The 27,764-nt window shown below is 39.2% G+C and overlaps 2 protein-coding genes across 2 annotated transcripts in view; both read right to left on the reverse strand.

Moving 5' to 3' along the window:
- Positions 1-10,022, reverse strand: part of Syx8 (syntaxin 8) — a 107,555-nt gene extending 97,533 nt beyond the window's left edge. The window contains exon 1 of the mRNA XM_068350992.1: positions 9,697-10,022. Within this exon, the coding sequence (XP_068207093.1) occupies positions 9,697-9,716 (20 nt within the window). The 5' untranslated portion in view covers positions 9,717-10,022. The remainder of the gene's footprint in view (positions 1-9,696) is intronic.
- Positions 10,023-12,031: 2,009 nt separating this feature from the next.
- Positions 12,032-27,764, reverse strand: part of LOC137620656 (ABC transporter G family member 20-like) — a 26,806-nt gene continuing 11,073 nt past the window's right edge. Inside the window, exons 6-17 of the mRNA XM_068350993.1 lie at positions 27,574-27,667; positions 27,112-27,255; positions 26,431-26,595; positions 25,073-25,173; positions 23,644-23,833; positions 21,386-21,569; positions 16,788-16,915; positions 15,047-15,117; positions 14,695-14,783; positions 14,315-14,491; positions 13,705-13,831; positions 12,032-13,347 (exon numbers count right to left, since the gene is read on the reverse strand). Coding sequence (XP_068207094.1) covers positions 13,176-13,347; positions 13,705-13,831; positions 14,315-14,491; positions 14,695-14,783; positions 15,047-15,117; positions 16,788-16,915; positions 21,386-21,569; positions 23,644-23,833; positions 25,073-25,173; positions 26,431-26,595; positions 27,112-27,255; positions 27,574-27,667 — 1,642 coding nt within the window. The 3' untranslated portion in view covers positions 12,032-13,175. The remainder of the gene's footprint in view (positions 13,348-13,704; positions 13,832-14,314; positions 14,492-14,694; positions 14,784-15,046; positions 15,118-16,787; positions 16,916-21,385; positions 21,570-23,643; positions 23,834-25,072; positions 25,174-26,430; positions 26,596-27,111; positions 27,256-27,573; positions 27,668-27,764) is intronic.

Here is a 27,764-nt window from a genome sequence, read left to right on the forward strand (position 1 = left end):
AATAAGCTAAGTTATGTTAAAGTTCACTTAGTGTATGTTAGAATAAGTTACGGTAGTGTACGTTTATCGTAATTAACCTCTCTACCTCCTAGCCGCCCGTCCGTCTCCTCTTTGCGTAGCAACACCTGCGCTGTAGTTTCTAAGGTAAAGTGACGCTAAAAACCCGTTTTTTATTTATCATTTTTTGCTAATTCTTCTTTTTTACATGTCTATTATCTAATTTAGTGTGCATTATTCTCATGGAAAATTATGTGTAGTAGTTTATTAAGAAGTTATCATAGGTTTTTGGGCTCAACCACGGATTAATCCTATTTTAATGTATTCTTATGGGAAAATTCGTTTCGACATCCGAACATTTTCTACATCCGAAGTTGGTTCTGGAACGGATTAAATTCGTATGGAGAGGTACCACTGTATCTGGGATCTCCTCCCATCTGACCAGAGTTTTGTGTAGTTTACCGTAAACCCATTTTCTATGAAGGGTAACCTCAGGCGGAGTGATACGCGCCCTGAGGCTAACCCCAGGTCAGAGAGTATGCTTGCTCAGGTCTCGACCTCCAGTAAGTTCTGGTTGCTAAGGTCTCTCAGAAAACCAGGGGACACTCGGGGAAGGCAGGGTGGGCCTTTACCCGAAAGTAGTTCGAGGTACTGTAAGTACTGTTAGGAAAAATACAAATTACCTAAAATTTGTGATTTGTTCCAACACGAAGTACTTACCTCGAACTACTTTCTTAGGAGACTTATAGTTTAGGAGGTGGGCGTGGCCCTAAAAAGTTCTTGAGACCGTCCTGAGGAATATCCAGAGACCTAGAAAGTGGCTAGGTCGTATTGACCCCATAGAAAACGATTGAGAAGAAACTACACAAAAACCCATCTTGGTGTCTAAGAAACTCACCTGTGAAAGAAATCCTAGGGAACATGTCTTCCTGTTGTTGAGGTACTCGTCTCTGGCTCAGGGCCCTCACAGAGCCCACTTGAAGCGGAAAAAAAGGGGAAGGAAGTACAAGGGGGTTTAAGGAACGAACCTGTGTCTCTTGTGCTTGTTACCCGCGGTTATCAATGAGGCTATGCCTTTAAACCGTTTGGAGCGCTGAAACGACGGTACCTATCGAGAACCCATCCAGGGATCTTCTTGAATAGTCCTTCAAATAGTGAGCCGTGAAGGTAGACTGGTTGGCCCAGGTGCCTGTCCTTAGGATCTGGCCCACTGCCATATTTTTCTCGAAGGCCAACGTAGTACTCAGGCCCCTAATGTCATGGAGCTTCGGTTTCCCCGGCAGAGGGATTCCCGCCTTACTGTAGGCCCTGATGATGACCTGCCGTAACCAGAAGGAGATGGTATTCTTCGAGACTATCTTCTTCACGAGGCCAGTGGAAACAAAAAGACTCTTGATCCCGGGCCGGAGTCTTGCTGTTCTTTCCAAGTATTTCCCTTCTGCCCTGACGGGGTATAGGCGCAAATCCTTTACGTCGTCCAACCGGGGGATTGCCGGAATAGAGAAACCCTCAAACCTGGGGTCCCATACGGCAGGGTTCTGGGTCTTAGCTACGAAGGAAGGGACGAACTTGAACGTGACTTCCCGCCAACCTTTCGAGTGAGCAACTTCGTAGGACAGACCATGAATCTCACCTACCCGTTTAGCTGAAGCCAACACCAGCATGAAAACTGTCTGTCTTGAGAGTGAGATCCTTGTCCACGATGTCTTTCAGGGGCTCGAACGCAGGCTCGAATAACATTTTCAGGACCCTTACCACTTCCCATTGTGGCACCTTCACAGCTTGCAGGGAGCACGATTGCTCAAAGCTTTTAATGAGCATTGAGATATGTCTCGAGTTACCCAGATCTATGCCCTTCAGGAGAAGAACTTGGCCCAAAGCCGCGCGGACGCTCTTGATGGCTGGAATGGACATGTTGACCACATCCCTGAGGTAAACTAAGAAGTCCGCTACTTGCGGGATGGAGGCCTTCAGGGGCATGATGTTCTTAGTGGCGCACCATTTGGTAAAGGTGGCTCACTTAGCCTGGTATACAGCTGTCGATGATCGTCTCAGGTAGCCAGACATCCTCGTTGCTCTACTCGGCGAATAGCCTTCCCTCCTCAGGAGACGCTCGATAACCTCCACGCGTGAAGGCGGAGGGACCGAGGATTCTCGTGGAACCTTTGGAAGTGTGGTTGCCGAAGAAGATCTGGACTGTCCGGAAGGGGCCAAGGCGGCTGTTGTGTTAGCTCCCTTAGGTCCACGAACCACTCTCTCTCCAGTCACCAGGGCGCTACCAAAGTCATCTGTAAGTTCCTTGTCCTTCTCAGCCTGTTGAGGACCTGCCTAAGCATCCCGAAGGGGGGAAAAGCGTACACGTCGAGATTGTCCCACGGATGTTGGAAGGCATCCTCGAACGACGCTTTTGGGTCTGGAACAGGAGAACAGAACATGGGGAGCTGCATGTTCAGCCTTGTTGCGAAGAGGTCCATCACCGGCGAACCCCATTTCTGAATGACGGACCTGGCTACTCCCGGGTGTAGAAACCATTCGGCCTACCACTTGCCCCATCCTGCTGAGGCCGTCGGCGAGGACGTTCTTTTTCCCTGGGATGAACCTCGCTGATATTTTTATCTGCTCTACTTCGGCCCATTCCAGAAGTTGTAATGTAAGGACGCACAGCTCCTTTGACCGTAGGCCTCCCTGATTCCTTATGTAAGCTACTACCGTGGCGTTGTCGCACATCAACGCTACGGTGTTTCCCTGGAGTAGGTGTACAAACTCCAGGCACGCTCTTTGCACTCCCCTCAATTCTAGAATGTTGATGTGCAGAGACTTCTCTAGGGCTGTCCAGTTTCCTCTTGCTGATTTCCCTAAGAGATGTGCGCCTCACCCTTCCTTCGACGCGTCCGTGAACAGGAGCATCTCTGGAGGGTCGGCTGCAAAGGGCATCCCTTTGAGTGTTTGGCCTGCAGCTCCACCATTCCAGGACCCGTTTCGTGTTCGGAGACACCGGGACCACTCTGTGGGGGGGAATCTGTTTGGCTCCAGTTCTCCTTCAGGTTCCATTGGACCTCCCTGAGTCTTAGCCTGCCCTGGGGGACCAGTTTCTTCAGGGACACAAGGTGACCTATTAGTCTCTGCCAGACCTTTGCCCTCCTGGGTTGGTCCATCAGGAAGGGGCGAAGGACCTGGTCTAAGTTGTCCAGTCTGTCCGCCGAAGGGAAGGCTTTCACTAACCGGGAGTCCAGAACTATCCCGAGGTAGGTCGCCCTGGTAGAGGGAATCAGTTGAGATTTCTTTAGGTTGATAGTGATCCCCAGAACGTTGCAGAACTGCAGTAGCATTGCGCCTTGCTCCTTCAGTACTTCCTCTGAGGCTGAAAGTAGCAACCAGTCGTCCAGGTAACGAATCAGGTGGATGGCCTGTTCATGTGCCCAGACTGAGACCGTTGTGAAGACCCTCGTGAAGACTTAGGGGGCAGTGGACAGCCCGAAGCAGAGGGTTTTGAACTGCAACTTTTGGTTCTCCCATTTAACCCGTAGGTACTTCTAGCTGGAGGGATGAACCGGGATCTGAAAGTAGGCATCCTTGAGATCTACTGACATCATGAAGTCCCCTTCTCTCAAGGAAGCCAATACTGATTTTGGAGTGTCCATTTTCAAGTCCGTCTTGCAGACGAACTTGTTGAGGGCTGAGAGGTCTATGACCGGTCTCCAGCCTCCTGTTGCTTTCTCCACCAGGAACAGCCTGCTGTAGTACCCCGGACCTGGGTCCTGAACAGGTTCCATTGCTCCTTTTGCCAACATCGCTGAGACCTCTCCCTGCAGAGCGGTCCGTTTCAAGGGGTCCTTGGGGGCTAGCCACTCCGCCTGCTGATCTGGTATCAGAGGAGGAGAGTCCGCTAGGAAAGGCAATCTGTACCCTTCTTTCAGAACTGTCACTGTCCATGGGTCTGCTCCGTGTTTTTCCCATGCTTGCCAAAAAAGTTTGAGGCATCCCACCGACCTGAGGCCTCCGGCAGGAGTAGGGGGCCTACCTCCCTATCTCCTCCTCGATGAGCGGCTTGAACGACCTCTTCTGGATGTGGAGAAGGACGGTCTATAGGCGGCTAGATTCGGGGCTGATCCGCTATGGGAGGGCTGAGACGACTGGGACCATGTTGTCGCCGAGTTCTCTCTCCTAGGGTGGTTAGGAGTGGCCCGAGGAGGGCGAGGCGAGTCGACAGAGGGTCTTCTAAATGCCGGCCTCCTGACCGGGTGGGGCTTGGTCTCAAACGGCTCCTTCATCCTCCGAATTCGCTCCATAGCTTCCTCCGCTGCCTTCGGGGGAAAGATTGAGTCGTCCCATAGGGTCAGGTTCCTCAGAGATCTGGCCTCTTTGTCTGGCAGCCTCCTGGGTATCTTGCTCAGAACAGTGTCCCTCCTTTGTAGGACCCAGTTGGCGGACATGGCTAACGACTGATAAGACAAGAATTTTAGGGCCTTGCCTCCTGAGCTGATGAGTTCCTTGAGCCAGGCCTGGGTCTCCGGAACTGACAGGTCGTATGACAACTGAACGCCCACCAGTCTAACCAGGAGGAGACGTTGACAAGGTCCTTCGACATCTCCTCCATCATGACCGCCTCCAAAGGAAAGAAGCAGATCAGAGCCGTGAAAGCCCTTTCTTCTGAGGCTCCTTGCCCTAGTATGGTGAGTGCTAGCTCCAGTGCACAGGCGCCCGCTCGCTGTCCCTCTGGATGGTAGAACCTGCTTTAGGACTTCAGGACCTGGAGCAGCTTGGAAGAGCTCTGGCTCTTGGGCGCCTCGGCATGGTTGGCCACTATCCTGTCCACGTGAGCCTTGCCCAAATAAACGTCTCTCGCCAAAGGAAGGGCCAAGGAGGGGCGCTGCTGGACTGGGGCGTCCACAATTCTATTTAGACTGGAACGCCAAGCCTCTTCGGAGGAGGGTTCCGGTACGTCCAGCCTGTGATGACTTCTGATGAGGCATATCACCCTCCAATAGGCCAATACCTCCGCTGCTGATCCCTCTCCATGGTCGTCGAGCTCCTCCGACGGGGGTGCTGGTGCGAGTGACGAGGGTAGCCCGACAGAGGACCTCGCACGTGGGGGAGTCCAGGACCGATGCTCCCGCGGGGGCTCCCGACGAAGGACGGGCATCTCCGTCGGAACGGGGGCCTCCATCCTGGGCCTAATGTCTCTCCTGGAGGTCCTCAAATCTACGGGCCTGCTCGTTGAGGAAGGCCGAGGGCTGCGCTCGTGCCGAGCTAGGTGGCCCTTGGAGGTCAGGACTCGGCTGCCAGACTGAAGGGGCGACTCTCTCCGCTGGGCGGATGGAGACGGAACCTTCACGGTCTTATGCCTGTCAACTGGAACCTGCCATGAGGAATCCCTCCGTCGGGTGCCGCTGCTGCTGGAGGAGTATCTATCTGGAGAGGCCGTCCTCGGACGCCAACCTGAGGGTCCCGGCGCCGCAGCTAGTTCCAGAAGTCTGTCTCGGTGAACCATCACCCATTGGTTGTTCTTGGGGGATCTTGAGTGCCGACTCTCGTGGCGCAACCTCGAGGGAGAGCGGGAACGAGGCAACTTCCTGCGGGACTTGCCTTTTCGTCTCCTAAGAGGTTCCTCAGCGCCTTATCCTCCGAAGAGCAGGAAGGATCCTCCATCGATGAGACCGACGACTTATAGGCCCTCTTCGAAGGCCTCGGCTCCCGCGGTGATGTAGGAGGATTCCTGCGACGCTCCACGAACGACAACGCCTGCAGAAACACCTCTGGGAAGACAGCCGACGGCGCTGGGGGGGGGGGAAGCGAGGAGGCTGTCCTGTGGGATCCCAGGTCCCGAAGTCATCTTCCATCCTCATCGGGGACCTGAAGGGCGTCTTAGGGGAACCTAAGCAGTGGGGTCCGACGGCGGGGAATGCTCCTTCTCGATGTCGCCCTCGGCTGTTGAACCACCTGAAATACACGCCCAAGAGGCTGGGGAGAAATTAGTAGCATTATTACCCCACATGGGGTCATCATAGGAGATGTGACCAGCTGGCACCAGGTCACTATCTCCCGAAAACACTCCCGCCCCTCCCTCAGGCCCCTCACTCGCCTGAAAAGACGCCACAACCCCACTGTCAGGAAGCTCAGACTCCTGGGGAAGGGCCACGGGCCTCTTCCCCGCAACGGACTTACCTCGTCCCCTACTCTGGGTAGGGAAGGCTGGGAGAGAAGCTCGGGCCGCCAAGGCGCTCGTCGAAGCAAGGGGGGTAAGGGACGTTGGTCTTCTTAGGTGACTTCTTCGCCGCCTTCTTCTCGGTGCTATACCGCACCCACTGCACCTTGTTCCAAGACTCGCACTCCGGACACGTGTCGGAAGGGGAACACACGCTCTCCCGGCACGATGAACACAAGGAGTGCGGGTCAACTTCTAGTTTCGAAAGGAACGCTCCACACGATTTGCCGGCCATAGGCCCAGGACAACGGCGAGGATGCTCCATGATGAAGGAGAAGCACTACGAGACACAAGCGCGCACAGAGAAAGCACAAAGGGACCACGTGGGAAGCGCGTGGGACACAAAGGGTCGAGGACACACAAGTCACACTGGGATAAGGAGAGCAGCGAGATGATATCGCGACGCGACCAGAGAACTTACTGGAGGTCGAGACCTGAGCAAGCACGCTCTCTGACCCGGGGTTAGCCTCAGGGCACGTATCACTCCGCCTGAGGTTACCGGTCATAGAAAATGGGTTTACGGTAAACTACACAAAACTCTGGTCGAATGGGAGGAGATCCAGGATACTCCTAAGAAAGTAGTTCGAGGTAAGTACTTCGTGTTGGAACAAAAGAGAATTAATGGCAGTCTAAATAGCAGTGAAGGACGAGGAACGGCAACGTTTGTACACCGTCCGAGACAAAAGCAAAGTGAGCTAAATCACCGGTGTGTGAGTGGGAGTGGTAGCAAGCTACTCCCCTTACCGCCGCTAACTAGCGGCGTGGGTAGTTAACCCTCGCTAAATTTTAATGGCTCGTCATTTCAGCTACGCCGAAAGTAATACCCCCTAAATAAATAGCGTAGGTTTGTATTCCAGTTACGGAACAATTAAGACTTACACCAGATAGGTGTTCAGATCGAAACAGCACAGGTCATAGAACAGAGAAGAGAAAATTTTACATAACTCAATAACAGGAAAGTCTGAAGTAAAGAAAACACTTATAATATCGATGTCATGATTGCAAAGTACATTATGAACTACAATAAATATCAGTGGTTCTGGATACACATTTGGTAATGGTAAACTTTCACACCTCTGCTTAAAATTTCTACGGTATGTGCAACTTCTCATAAAAAAATTTCACTAAGAACCCGTACGATACAACTGTCTACAGAAGAATGTACTTCCAATGCTCAAGAGGGTCAGTAGCCTGGTTGGGACACATCATACCAAGGAAGATTGGACTACATTAGGTAAGGCTAGGATGTGTTAATCAAAGAAAGTCAAAGTGAGCACCCATGGCAGGACACCGAATGTTTTCATTAGGTAAGGCTTTAGTAGTGTTATTTTGTTTTTTTTAAATGCCATTTTACCGTTTATTTATGAACTGCTGTTCTCTAATAACAGTAATGAGGCATACCATAGCATACATTTTCTGTAGCAGTATATATTTATCAGTAAATCATTCAAATATACTACAATGTTTGCTTAGTAAAAACAACATCCATAGTCAGTTTACATCAGTTTGAGTGAGTGAGGTATGAATACCCACCCCCGAAGAGTATGATCACTGTATCCTTTGTTAGATTAAGGGGAGAATATGAGGTATTATTAAAGGAAAACACAGAAAAAGCTTTACTAATAAAAGAATATAGTTTTATATAGAAACACTAATGTTTTCTTTTAAAATGGCCTTTATTTTTGTCGCAAATAAACAGTAAATAAAATATACCCTAATATATCCTACGGTGATAGGGGCTACCCAGTGGGAACCAGGGGTTTTGGGTGGGGAAAATTTACTGGGAATCAATAATGGTAAAACTAACATTTTCTTCTCTATACATTATTCTCTGGGACACATAATATATCCACAAAAAATTACACATTATTGGCATCCTATTTCCCTGAAATATTCATTTCACTCTTGTTTACATTTAGGTCTGTGACCTGGGCAGATTTCATGACCAGAGAAGTGGGGTCCGAGTGCTTGCCCCCTGGCTGGGTCTGACCTGGTAAGGGAGGGGGGGGGGGGTTACATGGCTATGTCTATGACCTGGTAAAGGGGGGGGGGTCCATGGCTATGTCTATGACCTGGTAAGGGGGGGGGGTCCATGGCTATGTCTATTACCTGGTAAGGGGGGTCCTGGGAGCTTGCCCCTGGCTAAGTCTATGATCTGGGAACTACTAGGTTAGGTTAGGTTAGGTGGGTTTGTTAGATTCTGTGGACTTTTACAAATCTCAGGTATTAAATTACCATGTTTTGTTTTTGTTTTTTTCGCCCACCCAAAGTCCCAGGTTACCACCTGTATACGTTGGGAAAGGTGGGGTAAAAATGGGAGAACGGTTTATTCGGTGAAATTAAAGGTCAAATTCGTTAAAAGCAGAATATTTACTGTAGGAAAAGTTTTTTCTATAAGAAATGTGGTTCCGTGTTATTCTATAATTTTACTGAATGCGAGGCTTCTATATTTACTGGTTTTACAATATAGATGCTAGCATATGAGTGCTGATAAAATTACGATCATTTGGAAAAGATAGGGGGAGAAATATCAGCAACCTAAGAGGCTAGAGTGGTTTTTTTTTTTTGGGGGGGGGGTCTTGAAAGTAGCCTAGACTGGGCTCTGCTCCACCACAACTCCTAGCTCTAACCTAACCATTCATTATATCTTTTCCACTTTGACTTCCTCTATTATTGTTGGAGGGGTGTAAATAATCAGTAGACTGTACCAAGATAAACTATAAGAACCATTGATAAACCTTACCCGACAACCCAAAATACTGGCAAGATCTGCATAGTGAATAGGTAAAACCAAGTAGACTTGACAGTTGAGCAACAAGTAGGCTATGCTTTGCTTTGTGCTATATCCAGGCCAGATAATTGATATACTGTAATTTAAAATAATTTCAATAACGTCACAGCAGTAACTAATTCACATTGTGAATGTGTGGTAGCGGCACCTGTATGTATTATTATGAGTAACTTAAAACAAGGCAGTGTAAGGGGGGTCGCAGAGATGCGTGAGGCCCCCCCCCCCCCACGGTTAGGCAATTAGGTAAGGACACGACTTGTAGGTTAGGTTACGGGAGAAAGTTTAGGTTAGTTGATGTCCATATATAATTAAAGCGTGAGGAACTGGCCGCTGATATACAAAGGCTCCTAATTCACTACGTTAATGTTGGACTTCAAATAGCCTTGGGTAAGGGTAGCTAGGATATTCAAATTAGCACAATATAGCCTACTGTAGTCTCTACCTACCGATCAGCCTAGATTAGTATAAGTTATTAGGCTCGTTGGAGGAAGCTAATAGACTTGGCATTTGAGAAAAACAGAAACGGTACCAAAACATAAGAGCAATATTAGTTGAGAAGTCGGCTTAAATATGTAAAAAATAGGGTCTCCGACAGATGCATTTATCAAAATTGTTCAACAAGTCTTAAACACACCAGGAACACCTCTTATTTTCTCATGAGTGATTATTGGTTATGCAAATTTACCAAAAGAAAGTACCTTACCACTTGTCTGTAGATTTCATCTGAGATGGCAGGAACTTGTGTGAAGACCGAACGGGAAGTACAGTGACCTCCTAAAAACCACTAATAACGATGTTGTTAATTGGGGACTTAGTATAATACTGTCGTTAGCCGTTCTCTTGAGCTTGACTGTTTAAGTTATTGCAGGTTTCTTGACAGCCTCTTAAATTATCTGACTCAAGATTAGCCCCAAAACTAAGTTCTTGTGCCTTACAAGTTCTTAAATTGAGTTCATTGTGGTTATCTAGTAAGGACTGATATAGTTGAATGGGTGTTTGTTGTGATTAGAGTACATGTCATCGCTTACTTTAATGATAACGAAATTCGTGTTCAGTCATATGGTTTTACATCATAGAAAATGAATACGCAGTTTTTTTATGTTATGGTATACTTGTACATTCTGTAATACCCTCAAACTTTACATGTCAGCTATGTGACAATAAAATAGCATTGCACCTATGTCTGAAAATTATTCATTAATTATTCTATAAAGGATATGCCTATCTTATTGAATTGATAAATATTAAAATGCAGCTTGTAATCTTCGATGGAAACAAAAGTTACAACAGATACTCCCTTCACTTTTACAAAATATCCAAAGGTGCACCTAGAAATGTTCGTAAAAGCTTGAAACTTCCACCAGGGTTTCTTACAATCACCATAGTCAGCAGAAAAAAATAATACAAATTTAGCCGGGTTATGAAACTATCCACCCTTAAGCTGATAGGCTTATTCCGCATTATGTTTTCCCCATTACATGGCGTCAATGACCTTAGATGTCAGGATGCAAGAAAACTTTAAATCGATCAATTAATCAATCACACTTGTAATACCAACTCTTAGTTTCTTTTTATTTTCCCATCTCTTCGGTGTCACCACAACGTTCTTTGCAGTAACTTTCACTAACAGTCTAACACTAAGACTTTCTTCTACCATTCCCGGTCAACAATTCTTCAAAATATTCACTTCACTGGCCGAGCCCTGCAGTCGCTTTAGTCTATATCTCAGAAAACTTTTTCATTCAATCTAATATTTATTTACTCTTTAACCTTTCTCGCTGCCTTTTCTTCGATGTAGAATAACTTACGAGTTCATATCTTCCCGGATTATATCAGCTAATCGTTACAAAATTACCTTTTCCTTGGCGAGTAGTTTTATCAAGCAGGGATATATATGTGGAATGGTCTTCCTAATAATTATTTTAATTATATCATTATCATTTTACTTATCATTATCCTAATCTCAACTAATTTCATTATTATTATTCAAATTATTTGAATGAACAAGAATGAAATTATTTGGTGTAATTGTTGTTTTTGATGAGTAGGTTGACACAAGTGTATGTTATTTGTTTAATATTTTTGTATACCTTAAAGTTTTCTCTTTTTGTATCTATTCTCTATAGTTTAATCTTTACTTCTTCGTTTCATTATGCTTGTAACATTCTGAACTTCCATAGGGTGCAGCTTGATTTTTATGATGATAATAATAACAGTAACAACAGCAACAAACTATCCATAATCTGATACATGTAAATTATATCTTCCATCTTTGAATTTTTAATACTCTCCATAAACTCGTTCCACACGATTTTAATTCTAGTCCATTGTCATTTAATTCTTACATTAAAACTTCAGTTATTATCAAGTTCACTTGTCTTAAATCTATTTCCAGCAATATTGTCGTCCCTTCATATCCAATTTGAACGTTTATCCATCTAGCACTTTAAATTAACCAAATAATGATTATACGTATCTCCAGTAACTCTTCATATCATCATAACTTCCAACAATTTGTTCTCCAAACTAAAAACAAAATAACATTTATTTTCATTGCCCTTTATAAAAGTTACATTTATGAAGACTTTTCTTTGGAAAATACACATTTCCAAGAATGAATTCCATTTCCGTATTTTTGAAGTCTCCAATTTTGGCTAGTCAAAGAACTAATACTTCATAACAACACAGTAATAAAAATTGTAATTGTTAGTGCACATATATACTTCAAAAATGTAGGAGAGAATAAATGAATGTTTTAGAGAAACTAAATTTGAGCTTGATGGAGTTTGGAGGACGTGAAAGGGCGGCTGTTCTAGGCGATCTAAATGATAAGTTATCTCCCCTATATAATAAGGAGCAAGTATATATATATATATATATATATATATATATATATATATATATATATATATATATATATATATATATATATATATATATATATATATATATATATATAATCCATGGCTGTAAATTTTATAAGTTTTATACAATGCAATGATGTAAGGTACCCCAGTAGAATAGGAGAGATAAACTAATTTTAAATATTTTACTTTTGCATCTGCATTTTATTTTTACATTGTATTTTTTTTAGCATTTGCAACATACTCAACACGGTACAACTCCTACTCTGGTTTATAATAAATACATGCGTAAAAATATTTATTGACACATATTACGTACACAAAAATTCTGTATCTAATGTAACAAATACGAACTATTCGTAAAGTCAAGATTTTACAGAAGATTAATGACACCACAACTAAAGTTCATTGTAATATAAAAACAAATTAATGAGAGCATCACCTTTCTTAACTTTTCATAGTTTTCTAAGTTTATCTGAGAGAGAGAGAGAGAGAGAGAGAGAGAGAGAGAGAGAGAGAGAGAGAGAGAGAGAGAGAGAGAGAGAGAGAGAGAGAGAGAATAGATTAATCGTTTCCATATTATAACTAAAATATGATTGTCACTGAAGAAGTGCCAGGACAACCACTTTATCTGTTTATATTATAAACTTTGATATTCTCCATTCTTTGTCCGGCATTCGTCCAGAAAACTCGTAATAGAACGTCTAAAATAGTGCAGTAGAACTTTCTTCAATATCTTGAACGTTATGCTCTACGAAACTGGATCTTTAGTTACTTCAAGTTCTACTTGAACTATTACAAAGTCTTTAATTTAATAGTATACGATCTCTGTCCTTCGGTTTCTTCAAGCAATGCTTTGAGTAATCTAACCATTAGCATTATTTTAAGTTACTAACCCAAGAGCTTTGTCTCATAGTCTTTACTTTAAAGCCGCCTTTTACTTTATACTCTACGAATTTTCATTCTTCGAAATTCCCAGCGTTGACCCAAGACAGGATCAGCTTAAAATCATCAGCTTTATTTCAATCTTTAATAGATATAAAAATAGAAATTATTTAAACGTTGGATATAACATAAAACTAAAATGTTGATTTTACTCTTCTCCCGTTTGAATAACATCCATACTAATTACAAACTCTTTCAATCACTTTGTAATTTATTACGTTACACATCATTTCCTACGGATTATTTTCTTTATTCATCGTCATCTTTTTCGATATCTGAGACATAGTAATTAGTGCATTGTTTATTGTTCATCTCCATTTTACTCTAATATTTCTTACGGTTAATATGGCTCCATTTTCAACCTTCCTTGTCATCACTTTCTAACTTTAACAGCAATGAGAGTAAAAGCTATATGAATGAAGAGCCAAATGATAGTGATGATGTATCCCAGGTACACGGTGGAATAGGTTATATCCCAGCCTCTATAGAGCACGGCCCGAATGGCGTCACAAGCGTACGTCTGAGGCAATAGTATGGCTATGTACCTGCAATTATAATTAGGGGCTATTAATATTTCTTCGCTTTCGTTCATAAAGTTTTTTAAAGCGAAAAGGGAATCATTGTCACAAGCATTATCGATGCTAGTAGATCATATTTAGAAATATGCTAATTCATACTATTTAATAATAAAAAAAAATCAGAAAAAAATCATTTATTCGCAAAAAGCAAGAGAAAAGAACATTTATTTATTTTCGATTAATCCTTTATAAGAATAAAAGTTCATAAAAATATTTACTACATCAAACTGATATGTCTCCTCAAAAAAAAAAATAAATAAATAAATAAATAAATAAATAAAAAGAGAGTTCACTTAGAAGATAAATACTAAACTTCATTCCTACCTGAGAGCCGTGGGCATTCCTTCCACAGGCCACACGATGCCGGACATGAGGAGGAATGGGTAGAAGATACCCAGTGCCATGATAAGAGCCGTGTTTTCATCCTTCGATACCGCCGACGTCATCAACCCTAGTAGCAATAGGATATTTATGATAGATGTCATTTCAAGATACGTTAGTGACGCTTCTTGAGAAAAATAGCAACGGTAATAAATTCCCGTATTTTAAGCATAATATAGCGAAAATTTTTAATCTTATAATACTATAAAAAATTGATTCACATTTAAATGTCATCTTGAATATCAAGAGGCGACTTAAATATTTTGTTTATTTTAGGTTGCGGTTTTATTCATGTGTTAAATTTCCGATCTGGTTTTGTTTCTAGTTAACTTTGTAATCTATTACTTTTCAATGGTTAATGAATAGATACAGACAAAAAGACAGATGTTTAGCAGACAGACCGATGGGAAGACAGGCGATTACACATAAAATGCAGATAAAGTTACACAAATGCATGGAAACTAAGCAAATAAAATTAAAACACAAAGAAAAACAATCAATTAAGACATATACTATGAAATCTGAAATAGCTAAAATGTTAAGCAATTCCTACCGAAAGTCATGCCGCAGAGTCCTTGAAGAATCGAGAGGAGAATGACCCATATAATGTTCCCCTGACAAGGAATCTCAAAGACAAGGAACATGAATACCAGGATGAGCGCGATTTGCACCAGCATTACCACCATTTGCGTTGCCAGGAATGCCAACATAACTTCGCTGGTTTGAACACCTATGATAATAATAATAATACTAATAATAATAATAATAATAATAATCATCATCATCATAATAATAATAATAATGTCATGAAATATTGTTCGTTTCTGTATTATAAAACATTAATTCAACAGCAAATTTGTTTCAGTGAGGTTATTTTCTAGCTCAAAACGAAGACAACGAAATGTGTTTCAGGTCGGAACCACGGATACTTACCAGCCACCCAAGATCTATCAAGTAACCCTTCTTTCCTCTCAATTACAAACGACAGAGCTGTTAATCCCACAGCCATGAAATAAGTTATTCTGAAAGGAAAAGAGGGACGACATGCGTTGATGAACGCAAAATTTCGTTTTCCATCACAAAGTACTTAGGGGTCTGTAACCTCAAAACGTTTTTTTTTTTTTTTTTTTTTTTTTTTTTTTTTTTTTTTTTTTTTTTTTTTTTTAGAATAGGACGATTTAGGTAAAATTTAATGTAAAATGTTAGAACGTGGGTAGCAAAAATATAATTCATAACAATAAATTGTAAAAATGTGGATACTTTGGTTATTGCACTAAATACTCACGACAGAATGACTCCAGGCGCCATGAATTCAGTGAAAGTGGACGAACCTGAGCCGTAGACCGACTCGTGCACCTACAGAGAAAATGAGAAAAGTCTTGTTAACCAAGAAAATAAAAGAGAATTCCTGTTATCTGAGGAAAAATACAGAATTCATTTATCTAGCTGAAAAAAAAAAAATTATAAAGTTTGTGTTATGTTAGGCTATGGTTAGAGGATTTACGTTAAGGGAAATCCTCAAAGTATAAAATATGGCAATAGCATAGTTCTCACTCAGTTTTGTGTTCTTTATATATAAAGATTATATAATCTGCTGAGTTTTGAAAGATATTTATAGAATTAGGTTCGTTGCTTTTCTATTTGGAGCTGTTCTCGATGAGATTAATGTTAATATATGTTTAATTTAATGTAAATAGGGTTTAAATTGAAGGGATCTATTTAGAATGGAGTTAATTCTGCTTTAATATAAAATTTCACCTGATAACAGTTCCATTATGTTCCAGTTATCTTGAGGCAGGGCTGTATGCGTATAGAAATTTCGATGAATATACAGTACATTCTTTAATTATATCCATGTTTTATGCAACATAATTTTGATAACGTAAAAGCAACTTTGACAATTGCTTATACAAGTTAAATTATACAACTATTATTTTCATGGATGTGTTTATTAAAAGAAAAAACAAAACTTCATAATTGTATATTCCAATATATAGTTTAATAAGAGTTCCAGCTTTGGCCTTGTATAGTAGCGAGTCTCGAGTTGACACTCATAAGAATCCATGTTATGTAAGGAGAAAACTCAAGAATGTGATATCTCCGAAGAAAACGAGAGAATTAATATTATGCAAGTACAAAATCCAAGAAAACAAGTTACCTGAGAATAAAATGAGAGGATTCAAGATATCCAAGAGAAATTAGGGATTGTATATGGACAAAAGAAAATGAAAGTATGTAGGTTATCTACGAGGAAAATACATATTCAAAACTATTTACAGAAAATTGAGTGAATTCTTGTTAGATAGGTGGAAATAAAAATATTCAAATAATCTAGGAAGAAGTTAAAGCTATGCATGGTGAAAATCAAAGAATTCATGGTGTTCATGAGAAATTAAATCGTTAGAATTATTAAAAGAATAAACGAGAGTTCATCTTAGAGAAAATAATGAAAGAACTCTTTATTATCTATAAAAAAAGAATTCCACGTAAGCAAGCAAGGCTTTAACAAATTTATATTAACTATGGAGAAAATTAGATAATTCCTGTTATACAAAGAGAAAATAGGGAATTTTTGAGATCTAAAGAGAAGATTAAAGAATTCACGGTAACTAGAGAAATTATAAGAGAACTCCTCTTGATTAAGGAAAAAATGAGAGATTTCATTTTATGCACGGAGAAAAATTCATATTAGATAAGGAGAAAAAAAAATCATCTTAACCAAGTAGAACAAGAGAGTTCATATTACTTTGGGGGAAAATAGAATTTCGGATGGATAGAAAATGGGGGAAATTTCTGTTATCTAAGGAAAAAATAAAAAATCAATGATATCTCAATTGCTTGCGATATATGCTCCCTTAGTTGGATCTTTCTAGGTTAACATGAAATTTTTTTATATTGTATTCACGGTCATATAGCTCACTCATATTACATCCATAAAACACTGAAAGTATTTTATAATCTATACTAATTACATCCCTATGAAATTTTGACTTCTGAGAGTGGCGAATTGTTCTTAGTAATCTTACCTCTAATGGAATTGCTAGTTTATGGAAGTCCGCCCCCGTGACGAACTCCACTACCTTAGCTATTTCGGTTATAAACTTCTCCATGGACTGGAATATCTCTAACCATATTGTGATCGCTATTTGCGAATCTGTCAAAAAATAAGAATAGCGGTGATGGTTCGAAGATCCCGATGTACACACAAAATCATTCCCTTTCCTTCCCTTGAAGGTAAGAACTGAATATATTTTCCATTCAAATAACAGTAAAATGAGATTGGACCACAAATACGTTCATAACAAACAAGCTTTTATTTCATCTTGCACAAATTATTTCAATAAACTTTTCATTCTTTATTCGTGTGAACAGAGTTATTTCTAACCAGCTTTAAAGAAGTTAGACAGCAAGAAGGAAGGAAAGAAGTAGGATCAGAGGTAAGGTAGAAGTTTCAGAAATAGGTGTGGGTAGGGGTCAAAGGAACCCTGCAAAGACACTGATAATGCCAAGAGAACTCAACGTAAGGTGCACTGGCAGCACCAGCCGCCTGCGGTTTAACCTACTTCTGCTACTTGTTCTTAACGTCTGCATCTTAACACTGCATCCTTAGACATGTTGAGTTTAATAATATCTGCCTTATAATCTATCTTATTATTGCCTCTATTATCTTCCAAGGGAAGCCTTTCTCATGGTGGAAATGAAATGCAAGCAGCGGCTAACTCATATGAATGTCTGTTCAATCGGCTCTGATGGTGGATGGTGGTCCCTACGTCCCTCTAACATGGCGCTGCCGACATCAAAAGAAAAAAGGGGGATTTTTTCTCTTTATTCCACCTTGCCTGAAGCGGGACTCAGGCTCAGCCGAGTTTGGTTGGTACTGCTAAGGTGCCATAGCCCACCCTTCCCCCATCTTCCACCACAAATTAGGCTTCGTATGCTGACTCCCATACTGCCGCTACCTCAGCTGTCACCATAAGGTGACCCAAGGTAGCAGCAAGGCCAATCGGAACTGCTCGCCTTTCATTTCTATTCCTAAAACAATGTTTTGCCTCTCTCACATCTATCCTCCTGTCACCTAGGGCTTTCTTCACTCCACCCATCCACCCAAACCTTGGCCTTCCTCTTACACTTCTCCCATCAACTCCTGCATTCATCACCTACTTCAGAAAATGACCATTTTTCATCCTCTCTATACAACCAAACGCCCTCAACACATTCATATCCACTCAGGCTGCAAATTCATTCCTCAAACCCGTTCTTACTCTTACTACTTCATTCCTAACCCTATCCAACCGAATTACACCGACTATACTCCTTAGACCAGGGGTTCTCAACCTTCTCGGCCCATGCACCCCTTTCACCATTTGCAATGATGTCATTTCCCCCCCCCCCCCACCCCACTTCCCGTCTTTTCCAAAGGTTGTCTCAAAAATTGCATTGCATATAATGTGCAAATATCACTAAAAATCCTTTTATTTTCTTTTTTTCAAACTGAATTATACATTTACAGCTTTACATGGATTATTTGTGTAATGGAATATTACAAATAATATGCAAATTGAAAATATCGATGGATATATAAAACTTGAATGAAAGTAAAATAGTTTTTTTTTTAATCTATAAGAACTACTTAACAGGCCAAACTGAAGCTGATGCAATTATTTTTATTCAGAAGATTACATGTCATCGATTGACGAAACCTGTGATTTTTTTTTTTTTTTTTTTTTTTTTTTTAGCCAATTCTGGGATACCCGTATGAGTGCTTGAAAGGCCACAACGCAGGTAGTTTTCTACCTCTAATCTACTGCGATGCTTCGTTTTAATTTGTAAGAGTTGAAAAGCCTGACTCACAAAGATATGTCGATACAAACGGAAGCAATACACGGATAGCCATTTCTGCCACTTTTGGGTAGGAATCGCACATCAGAGGCCAAAATTCTGTTATTGATTTCTCATCGAACATATCTCTTACATCCAAATAACTTTTTAACTCCAAAAACTCATCTTAACAATCATGAGGAACTTTTTCTACCGACAGTTTGAATGGAATTCTGACTAAATCCAACTAATCACTAAGTTCGTGAAAATATCGTCTGAATTCATTTTCCAGTGCTGTCAAATGCTACAAAATCTAATTTTTTGCAAATTGTGGAAGTACCTTGTCTTCAACACAAACATCAAGAATGGATGGCAGTTTCTCAAACATGGCTACATTTTCTGCATTTACCCTTTTCTTCTAATTTTCATGCTTGCTCATGAAAGCTTCCAAGGCATCTACGAATTCTATAATGTCTGTATTCCTTCCTTGCATCTGAAGATTCAGTTTCTTCAGTTGCTCAATTATATCAACCAAATAGGCAAAACGCATGATCCATTCCTCATCACACAGCCAGGCAGGAAATTCTGTTTTACCTTGCATTTCAAAAAACAATTTGAGCTCATCTCTTTAGATGAAATACTTGCTCAGTTACATTTCCTCTTGAACGCCAACGAACATTTGTGTGAAAAAGAAGCGAATGATGGGTTGCATCCATATCAGTACATAACTGCTTGAAAAGTCGTGAGTTGAGAGCCCCTCCTTTGACGAAATTTACAATTTTAATTGTTTGATCCAAAACCTAATCTAGCGGAGCAGGAAGTGCTTTTGAGGCTAGTGTCTGACGATGGCTCATACAATAAATGCCTTTCACTTTTGGAACTCGCTTTTTCACACATACTTGGAATTCTGATTTTGTCCCTAACATAGCTGGTGCTCCTACAACACCCACTGATATTATACCACGAAAGATTTTCTGATTCAAAAAAAGATGAAACCTTCTCCTTGGTAGAACAAAAGAGAACTCCTCTTTAAATGAACCTGAGTGAACATACCTTGCAAACAGCATCAACTGGGAACATGAGGCCACATCAGTTGATTCATCAAGTTTAAGTGAAAATAAGCTAAATGCTAAAGACTTTATCTCCTGCACAACTCGATCCTTGATATTAGCTTCTCAGTTATTTATAGTCCAGGAGTTCCCAACCTTGGAGTTGCCAAGTAATTTTCTTGGGACCTACTTAATTCCCTAGCCATCTGTGTCTTCCTCAGTACCTTTTCCAATCCTAGGATTAATTTGGGTGGTCACTTGTATATTACTGTCTAATCCATTTTTCCTGGGCCACGTGACAGGCCAGTTACGCCAAAGCCTATAATTGCTCTCCTCGACCATAAACTTACTTCTGTCACAATTCACCCCCTGAAAGCCCAAAATTCACCCCTGGGGGTGAATTTCACCCCCATTGAGAACCTCTGCCTTAGACACTTCATCTTGAACTCATTCAATTTCTGTTTCTCTATCACTTTCCTTCTCCACAACTTAATCCATACATCACAGTTGGTACAATCCCTTTTTCATATAAAATTCTACATTCATTCCTAACCTTCTACTATTTATCAATCCCTTCACTGCCCCCACAACACTTTACATCATTCACTCACTCTCTGGCGTACATCTGATTCCACTCCATCATTTGCAGCAACAACAGTACCAAAGTACTTGAAGTGATATACTTCCTCAAGTAACTCTCCATTTAACATGGCATTCAATGCAACGCCAACATCACTTCTTGGACACTTCATAACCGTACTCTTACCACATTTACTCACAACTTCCTTCTCTCATACAAAGCTTCTCCTCCGAGTCTGCAACCAACACAGTATCATCTGCAAACAGCAACTGATTCACCTACCACTCATAACCACTCTCATCTATTAGTATCAATCTTCGACCAAGCACTCGAGCATTCATCTCTCCATGAGCTTCAACAACAGACAAATGGAACAACCATAGCAACATCAAACATTCCTGTCTTAATTCCATTCTCACTAGAAACCACTCACTTACTTCATTCCCTATCTTAGCACGTGCGTTTTACTACTTATGTGTAAAATCTTCACTGCTTGCAGCAACCTTCCACCAATTCCAAATAACCTCATCAAATTCCACATTGCATGATGGTTATATAGTTTAGGGAAAGGAGATTTGCGGAACCAAAGGATTCTAGTGCAAAAAGCAGCCCAATAAGGTAAACGCAATAAAAGTGTAAAGGAAAAATATGAGAGAAACAATAAAAGGAAGAAAATACAACAAAATAACTAACCTATAAAATGAGTCATGGGGGCTTAATTATTTTTTTAAATGCACCCAGTTAGAACTTCCTTAATTATAAGTTATTCAACAACCGCTATGGGAATGAAAGCTGAGCATGTTAAACCCCCTAGTGCTCCATATTTACTGGAGAGGATAGGGATTCCCTTACTGACTATAGAAAAAAAAAAAATCTATTTTCAACCTGAGGATATATTCCCTGGTTTATGGATTTATGGAATTTGGACCATATGGCCAAGAGCTGGGCTGGGAGGCGAGTCAATGTTGGGTTGAAGGAAGAAAACATCGCATTTGCGCTATGAAGTAAAAGATCAGAAAAATTGAACAGCATATGGTAGCGTGGAAGCGGGAATGGAGGTAAAAAATAAGAATACTAAAATAAGGATGCAGCTACAGGCTTAAGGGAATTTTCTAAGATCTTTCGTTAAATCCCACGATGAGCGTTTTGTTCCGCAGTAGATTATGATTATACTTACTTGTACTATCCAGGTAAACGTGAACTTTGCTGCTCTCCGTGATATTCTCATTACATATACCTGCCATATCGGGTCCATAATAGCATAACATGTCAAACGTGAAGTTCTCATGAAAGTGGATGAGACCCCAGGTTCTTCCGTCGACGACTGACTGGTAGCCCGAATCAAAGTCGGGATAGTATTCCTGTAAAGAACGAAACAATATAATTAAACATCTCATTGAAATACTGATATTTTAATGACAACTGAAGAGACGGGTGAAATATTAACGTGGAAGAAAACTATTGTGATTATGTCAGAGAACGGAAGAGATGAATGATGTCACAGGACTGGAAAACCATTGCAAGTATAATGTCAGCAGATGACATAGATGTACTCATTGTAACTGTACTGGAAAATCACCGGAATGATAATAAATAATTGCATTAGTAATAAAATAATCATTGCATCAATGAACCCTTGAAATTTAAACCTCGAGTATGATTAAAGTTAACAATATCATTTGTGTGGTGCTGGAATTCTAATAGATTAAAATGTAAACCAGATAGCCGACAAGATACTATAATGATTTTTACATTGAATTATATACCTTTGAAATGGAACCCAACGAACACCAAAAACGGTAATTACATTGACAAAAATATTTATTCTATATACAAGAAATTTTTATAAAAGGGCCCCCTTGTCCTTCGTTGTAAATTAAAGTTTTATTCTAATAAATAATAAGATGTCAAAGTGCACATGTTAACACTGTTAGTTCGAGATAGTTACAGAACAAAACACCAGATAGAACTACACATATCATACACATGCAACTAGTGCTGAAAATGGGTCAACTACACACATTCTATTATAATAATTATTATTATTATCATTGCTAAGCTACAATCACAATTAGAATAGCAAGATGCTATAAGTTCGAGGGCTCCAACAGGGAAAATAGCCCAGCGAGTAAGGGAAATAGGTAAATAAATAAAGTATATAAGCTATAAGAAGTAATGAAAAACAATTTAAAATATCTTAAGATCAGTAACAAAGTTGAAATAGAATTGTCATACATAAAATATGGAGAAAGAATAGTGTGCCTGGGTGTACCCACACCCAAGACAGTGCAAAGACCATGATACAGAGGGTAGGATACTACCCAAGACTAGATAAAAATGATATGATTTTGGAGTGTCATTCTCCTAAAAGAGTTGTTTGTGATGGTTTAAGAGCCTTTTCTACCTTTACCAAGTGAAAAGTAGCCATTGAACAATTACAGTGCAGTAGTTAACCCCTTGAGCGAAGAAGTATTTTTGGTTATCTTAATGTTGTCAGGTATATGAGGAAGGAGAAGAATGTGTAAGAATATGCCAAACTATTCGGTTCATTTGTAGACAATGGAAAAATGAGCCGTAAACAGAGAGGGATCCAATGCAGTACTAACACCAATTAAAACTGTAGGAATCCGAAATATAGCAAGGCTTTGCTAGGCCACCATTTCCCTTTTATCCATTATCGAGTCTGTCCATGCGGAGAATACAAAAAAAAAAAAAAATAAATAAAAAAAAAAAAAAATTCAAGAAAAAGATAACTTATTAGTTAGTTATAGGCTACAGTACATAAGCCCAAATAGATTTTATATCTGGTGAAATGGATACTATTAGATAAGCATAATTACTTTAACTCTATTATTATTATTATTATTGTTATTATTATTATTAGCTACAACCCTTGTTGGAAAAGCAGGATGTTAAAAGCACAAGGGCATCAAAAGGGAAAAATAGCCCAGTGAGGAAAGGAAACAAGGAAAAAAATAAACTACAAGAGAAGTAATGAAAATAAAATATTTTAAGAACAGTAACAACATTGCAATACACCTTTCATATATAAACTATAAAAAATCAAATAATAAGAGGAAGATAAATAATATAGCATAGTGTGCCCGAGTGTACCCTCAAGCAAAAGAACTCTACCCAAGACAGTGGACGACCATGGTATAGAGGCTATGGCACTACCCAAAACTAGAGGACAATGGTTTGATTTTCGAGTGTCTTTCTCCTAGAAGAGTCAAACTTGTGTTCGTTCTTCTAACATTTTTAATTCTCCTTGTTCTACTTCCCACGCATTTTCACAACAATTGCGCATTCTATTCTTTGAATCTTGTTTTGAAATTTGATGCTTTTTTTACATGGTCTATGTTAATATTTTCTTATTTTGAACAATAGGGTGTTTTTTCGATTTTGTAGAAACTTTTACGTAAAATGCAAGCTTACCAGATTGAGAGTATGCTGATTAAGGTTGTTTAAATAACCATTGGAAAACGATACATTAAGAGGGGGAGGCAGATTGAGGCCCAAGTCCTCGTTCACCACTGCCATGTCCAAATCATAGGGCGTTCCACCAACCGTCAGACAGAAGAGAACGGTTTGTAGAGGAGGCATCAGGAAGGAAAAGATCAGGAACCTGTGGAAGGAAGAGGGAATCATGAACACTAATTAGCATCTTGTGTATTAAAGTGGAAGTCTTACTACACAGGAGGATATTCTATGAATCATCACTTAGACTTAGAGATTGACTGGCAGTGACCATTATTTTCACTCTGTTTGGGTACACACACACACGTGTATATATATATATATATATATATGTATATAAATATATAATATATATATATATATATATATATATTTATATACATATATATATATATATATATATATATGTGTGTGTGTGTGTGTGTATGTATGTATGTATGTAAGAATATATATACCCAAATGGAGGGTAAAAATAATAAAAAACAATGTTTTTTTAATTATTTTCTCCCTCTATTTATGTGTATATATATACACATATATAAACGTATATATATATATATATATATATGTATATATATATATATATATATATATATACATACATACATATATTTATATCTATATATATATATATATATATATATGGACACATATGGGAAAAACAGCACTTCAGCCAGTAACGTTTACGACTTTGATGAGAAAATAATAGTCCAACCAACTCCAGTACATACGAACCCTAGTACTCATGACCACTAAAGGGTTAAAGGGATATATCTTTATCCAAGCTTTGCTGAATGTGCAAAATATTAGATGGACGTCGTTAGATATATTTTACTTATTACTGATTGTGCAAAATGAGGTATTTTTCATCATGTGAATTTTTTATTATGAATGGAATGTCTAGACTTTTATTGTCTTTTTATTGATTGTGCTGCAATTTACTATGTTAATTAATATTCTACTTATCTAATTTTATTTATTTTTCAGCTCATTGTCCTCGTAAATATTGGTTGATCAAACCTAAGATTTTGTGACGTTAATGAAACTAATAGTCTTTTAAACATTAAATTTATGAAAATACTGGTCAGGAAAACATCAAAATTTGTAGAAATAATGGAAATACTGATAAGTGAAAAATGAAAATGAATCAAAATCACGAAAATACTGGTCACTATAACAAAACCTTATAAAAATAATGGTCGGTAACACAACAATTTTCTGAAAAATTCCGAAAATACTGCACAGTAAAATATAATAATTATAAAAATAATGAATTCCAACACGTGTTTGCCCAGAGATTGGAACGTTTTCCAATAAAACATAAATTTCAACAAAGTTATAATACAGCCAAACCTTGCAGACTGACCCATAAGCATTGTGACCTCACCCTATGTTTCTCCAGAGTCTTATGAAGTTCTTTATGAGCAGAGCGCGGAACCTGGCCATGGAGAAGATTCTCTCGTACTTGGACGTGGCGACCCAGGGAGACTTGCAAAAGAAAAGGCGCCAGTTGATTATTTCTGTTGTTCACGGAGATGCGTCAACTTGGTATATGTTGTATTGAAAAGGATTAGATTTATGCATTAAAAAGAGGTTGAAAATTATCATTTAAATTAATACAATTATAATCAGCACAAAAGTGTTTTCTACAGATATACAGTACACACGGACGCGCGCACAAACACACACACACACACACACATATATACAGTATATATATATATATATATATATATATATATATATATATATATATATATATATGTATATATAAAGAAGTCAACTTGGTATTTACTAAAAGAATCTTTTGTAAAGTAGCAGATTAATTAAATTACTTCAATTGATACAAAAAAAAAAAAAAAAAAAAAAGGAAATGTGCTTCAGGGGGTGATTTTCCTCAAAACCCTGTTTTATTTATAAGAAATGTGGCTGCTTTACGTTAAAACTTTCAAAGGAATTGTTAATAAAATGTGAATAAGATAAGAGGCATAGAATATCAAAATCAGTTTAGAAGTCAAATATAATCCAAAAATAAAATAGACTAAAGGAATACAAATCAATTGCCCTGAACTAAGTTACCTACACAGTTTAAATTGATACGTAAGCGTGTGATTTATACCTAAAGAATAAATAATTTCCTTGCCTCGCCGCAAGAGTTTTTACACCATACTAAGAAAAAATAATCGGCATTATATAATAGATTATAAAAGGTTTAAAGGTCGCTCATGAACTCCGATGACAAAGGACAAGAAACCGACCGCGCATTGATGATCAGTTCCTAGTCTCCTTCTCCACCCAAACTAAAACCCGGGACGGTTAGGAAATCGTTGCTGATGCCTCAGCCAGTAAATATAAAGTCTCTTCACACACTCTCCAGTAGTAACTCACTAGAACAGTGAGAGAGCAGATACTACTTTAACCCTTTCACTGCCAGTGGTAAATTCAACGAAAATTCTGGTGTACCAAAACTTTTCAAGACTTCACAAACTTAGCTTGTTTATATTTATTGGAAACCTTTACCAAGACCTTTCCATTGATTAACAACTTTCTATAGTTTGGATGATTTTAAGAGAATTTCCCTTTTAAAATTTTTGACTAAGTCACCAATGGTCATGAAAGGGTTAAACCAAGGTCTTGGGTTAAACTATCTGGCTTAGGTGGGACTCGAACTCTCGACTCACGGATTGCATACCTGGGACGTTTTATTATAAAATAATAACAAAGTCACACTTGCATATTACTTACCATACACACGTCTGTGTACTCTGAGTCTCTGAGCATCATGTGCCCCGTGGCTTTACTGACATCCTCCCACAGGGCCGAGGTCACTCCTCTCGCCTCCGGTAAAGTACCGGGGGTGTTAGACTGTGTTACTCCAACGCCTAGGTCTCCCTCGTAGGCAGGATTGATCTTTGAAAGCAATGAAGAGAATGAGCCAGGTCAGATTTGTGTCTGATGCTGATGTATTTTCTGTTCAACACTCGATACAGCAAGGGTACACTATCTAGGTTTTATATGTTTATGTCAGCTATAATAATAATAATAATAATAATAATAATAATAATAATAATAATAATAATAATAATAATAATAATAATAATAATAATAATAATAATAATAATAATCGAGTAAGTTGAATGACGAGTTAAGCACTACAACTTTCTTATGACTTACTCTATTAACAAAGGTTATATCACTTTCATAATATTCTTCACAAAAATAAGCAACGTTCCATGAAATCATATCCTTTAAGTATAAATTATATATAGGGCGTTGCATGAAATAATACCCTTGAAGTATAAATCATATATTTAGGCAACCATCTGATTCCTTCAAACAAGGCTCAAAGGGTCTGGAAAAGTACTAGTAAAAGAAATGGCGTGACAGAAACTAGTTCCAAAATCTTACTCGTTCGAGATCACTTACCTTTCCTTGCTTGACGTCATCCTCGGAGGCATCTTGGAGACAAAGCTTGAGGAAGATATCTTCGAGAGACGGCATATTGAAGTGGCTGATTAAACTCGAGGGGGATGTCTCAGCGAGTAGTCTTCCTCCTCTCATGAGGCCAACCTTATTTCATAGGAAAAATAATTCTTAAATATATATATATATATATATATATATGCCTATGCATACACACACACACACACACACACACATATATATATATATATATATATACACATATGTGTGTATGTGCATACGGACACATGCAGTATATTCATACTTTACATGTTTCTTTAGTCATTAACACGTGGGTATGTTTTTCTCCAGATACGGTGAAGTCTATTGAACATTAGGAAACATTTATAGCTTAATGTTTTAGTGTGGATATATATACATACACACACATACATATGCAGTATATATATGAGGGGGAATAATTACCTTATCTGCTTGCCTGGCTTCTTCAATGTAGTGAGTCGTTATAATGATCGTAGTTTTTCCTGTTTTGCAGATGTCTAACAAGTGTTGCCAAATACTGCGAAGACATATAGATAACAAAAGTTTAATTTGGAATCGAGTGATCGTTTTATTATGTTTTTTCTAATAAAAATTCATAATACTGATACTGAGGC

The sequence above is a fragment of the Palaemon carinicauda genome, chromosome 27 (assembly GCF_036898095.1).
Source record: "Palaemon carinicauda isolate YSFRI2023 chromosome 27, ASM3689809v2, whole genome shotgun sequence".
NCBI classification, from domain to species: domain Eukaryota; kingdom Metazoa; phylum Arthropoda; class Malacostraca; order Decapoda; family Palaemonidae; genus Palaemon; species Palaemon carinicauda.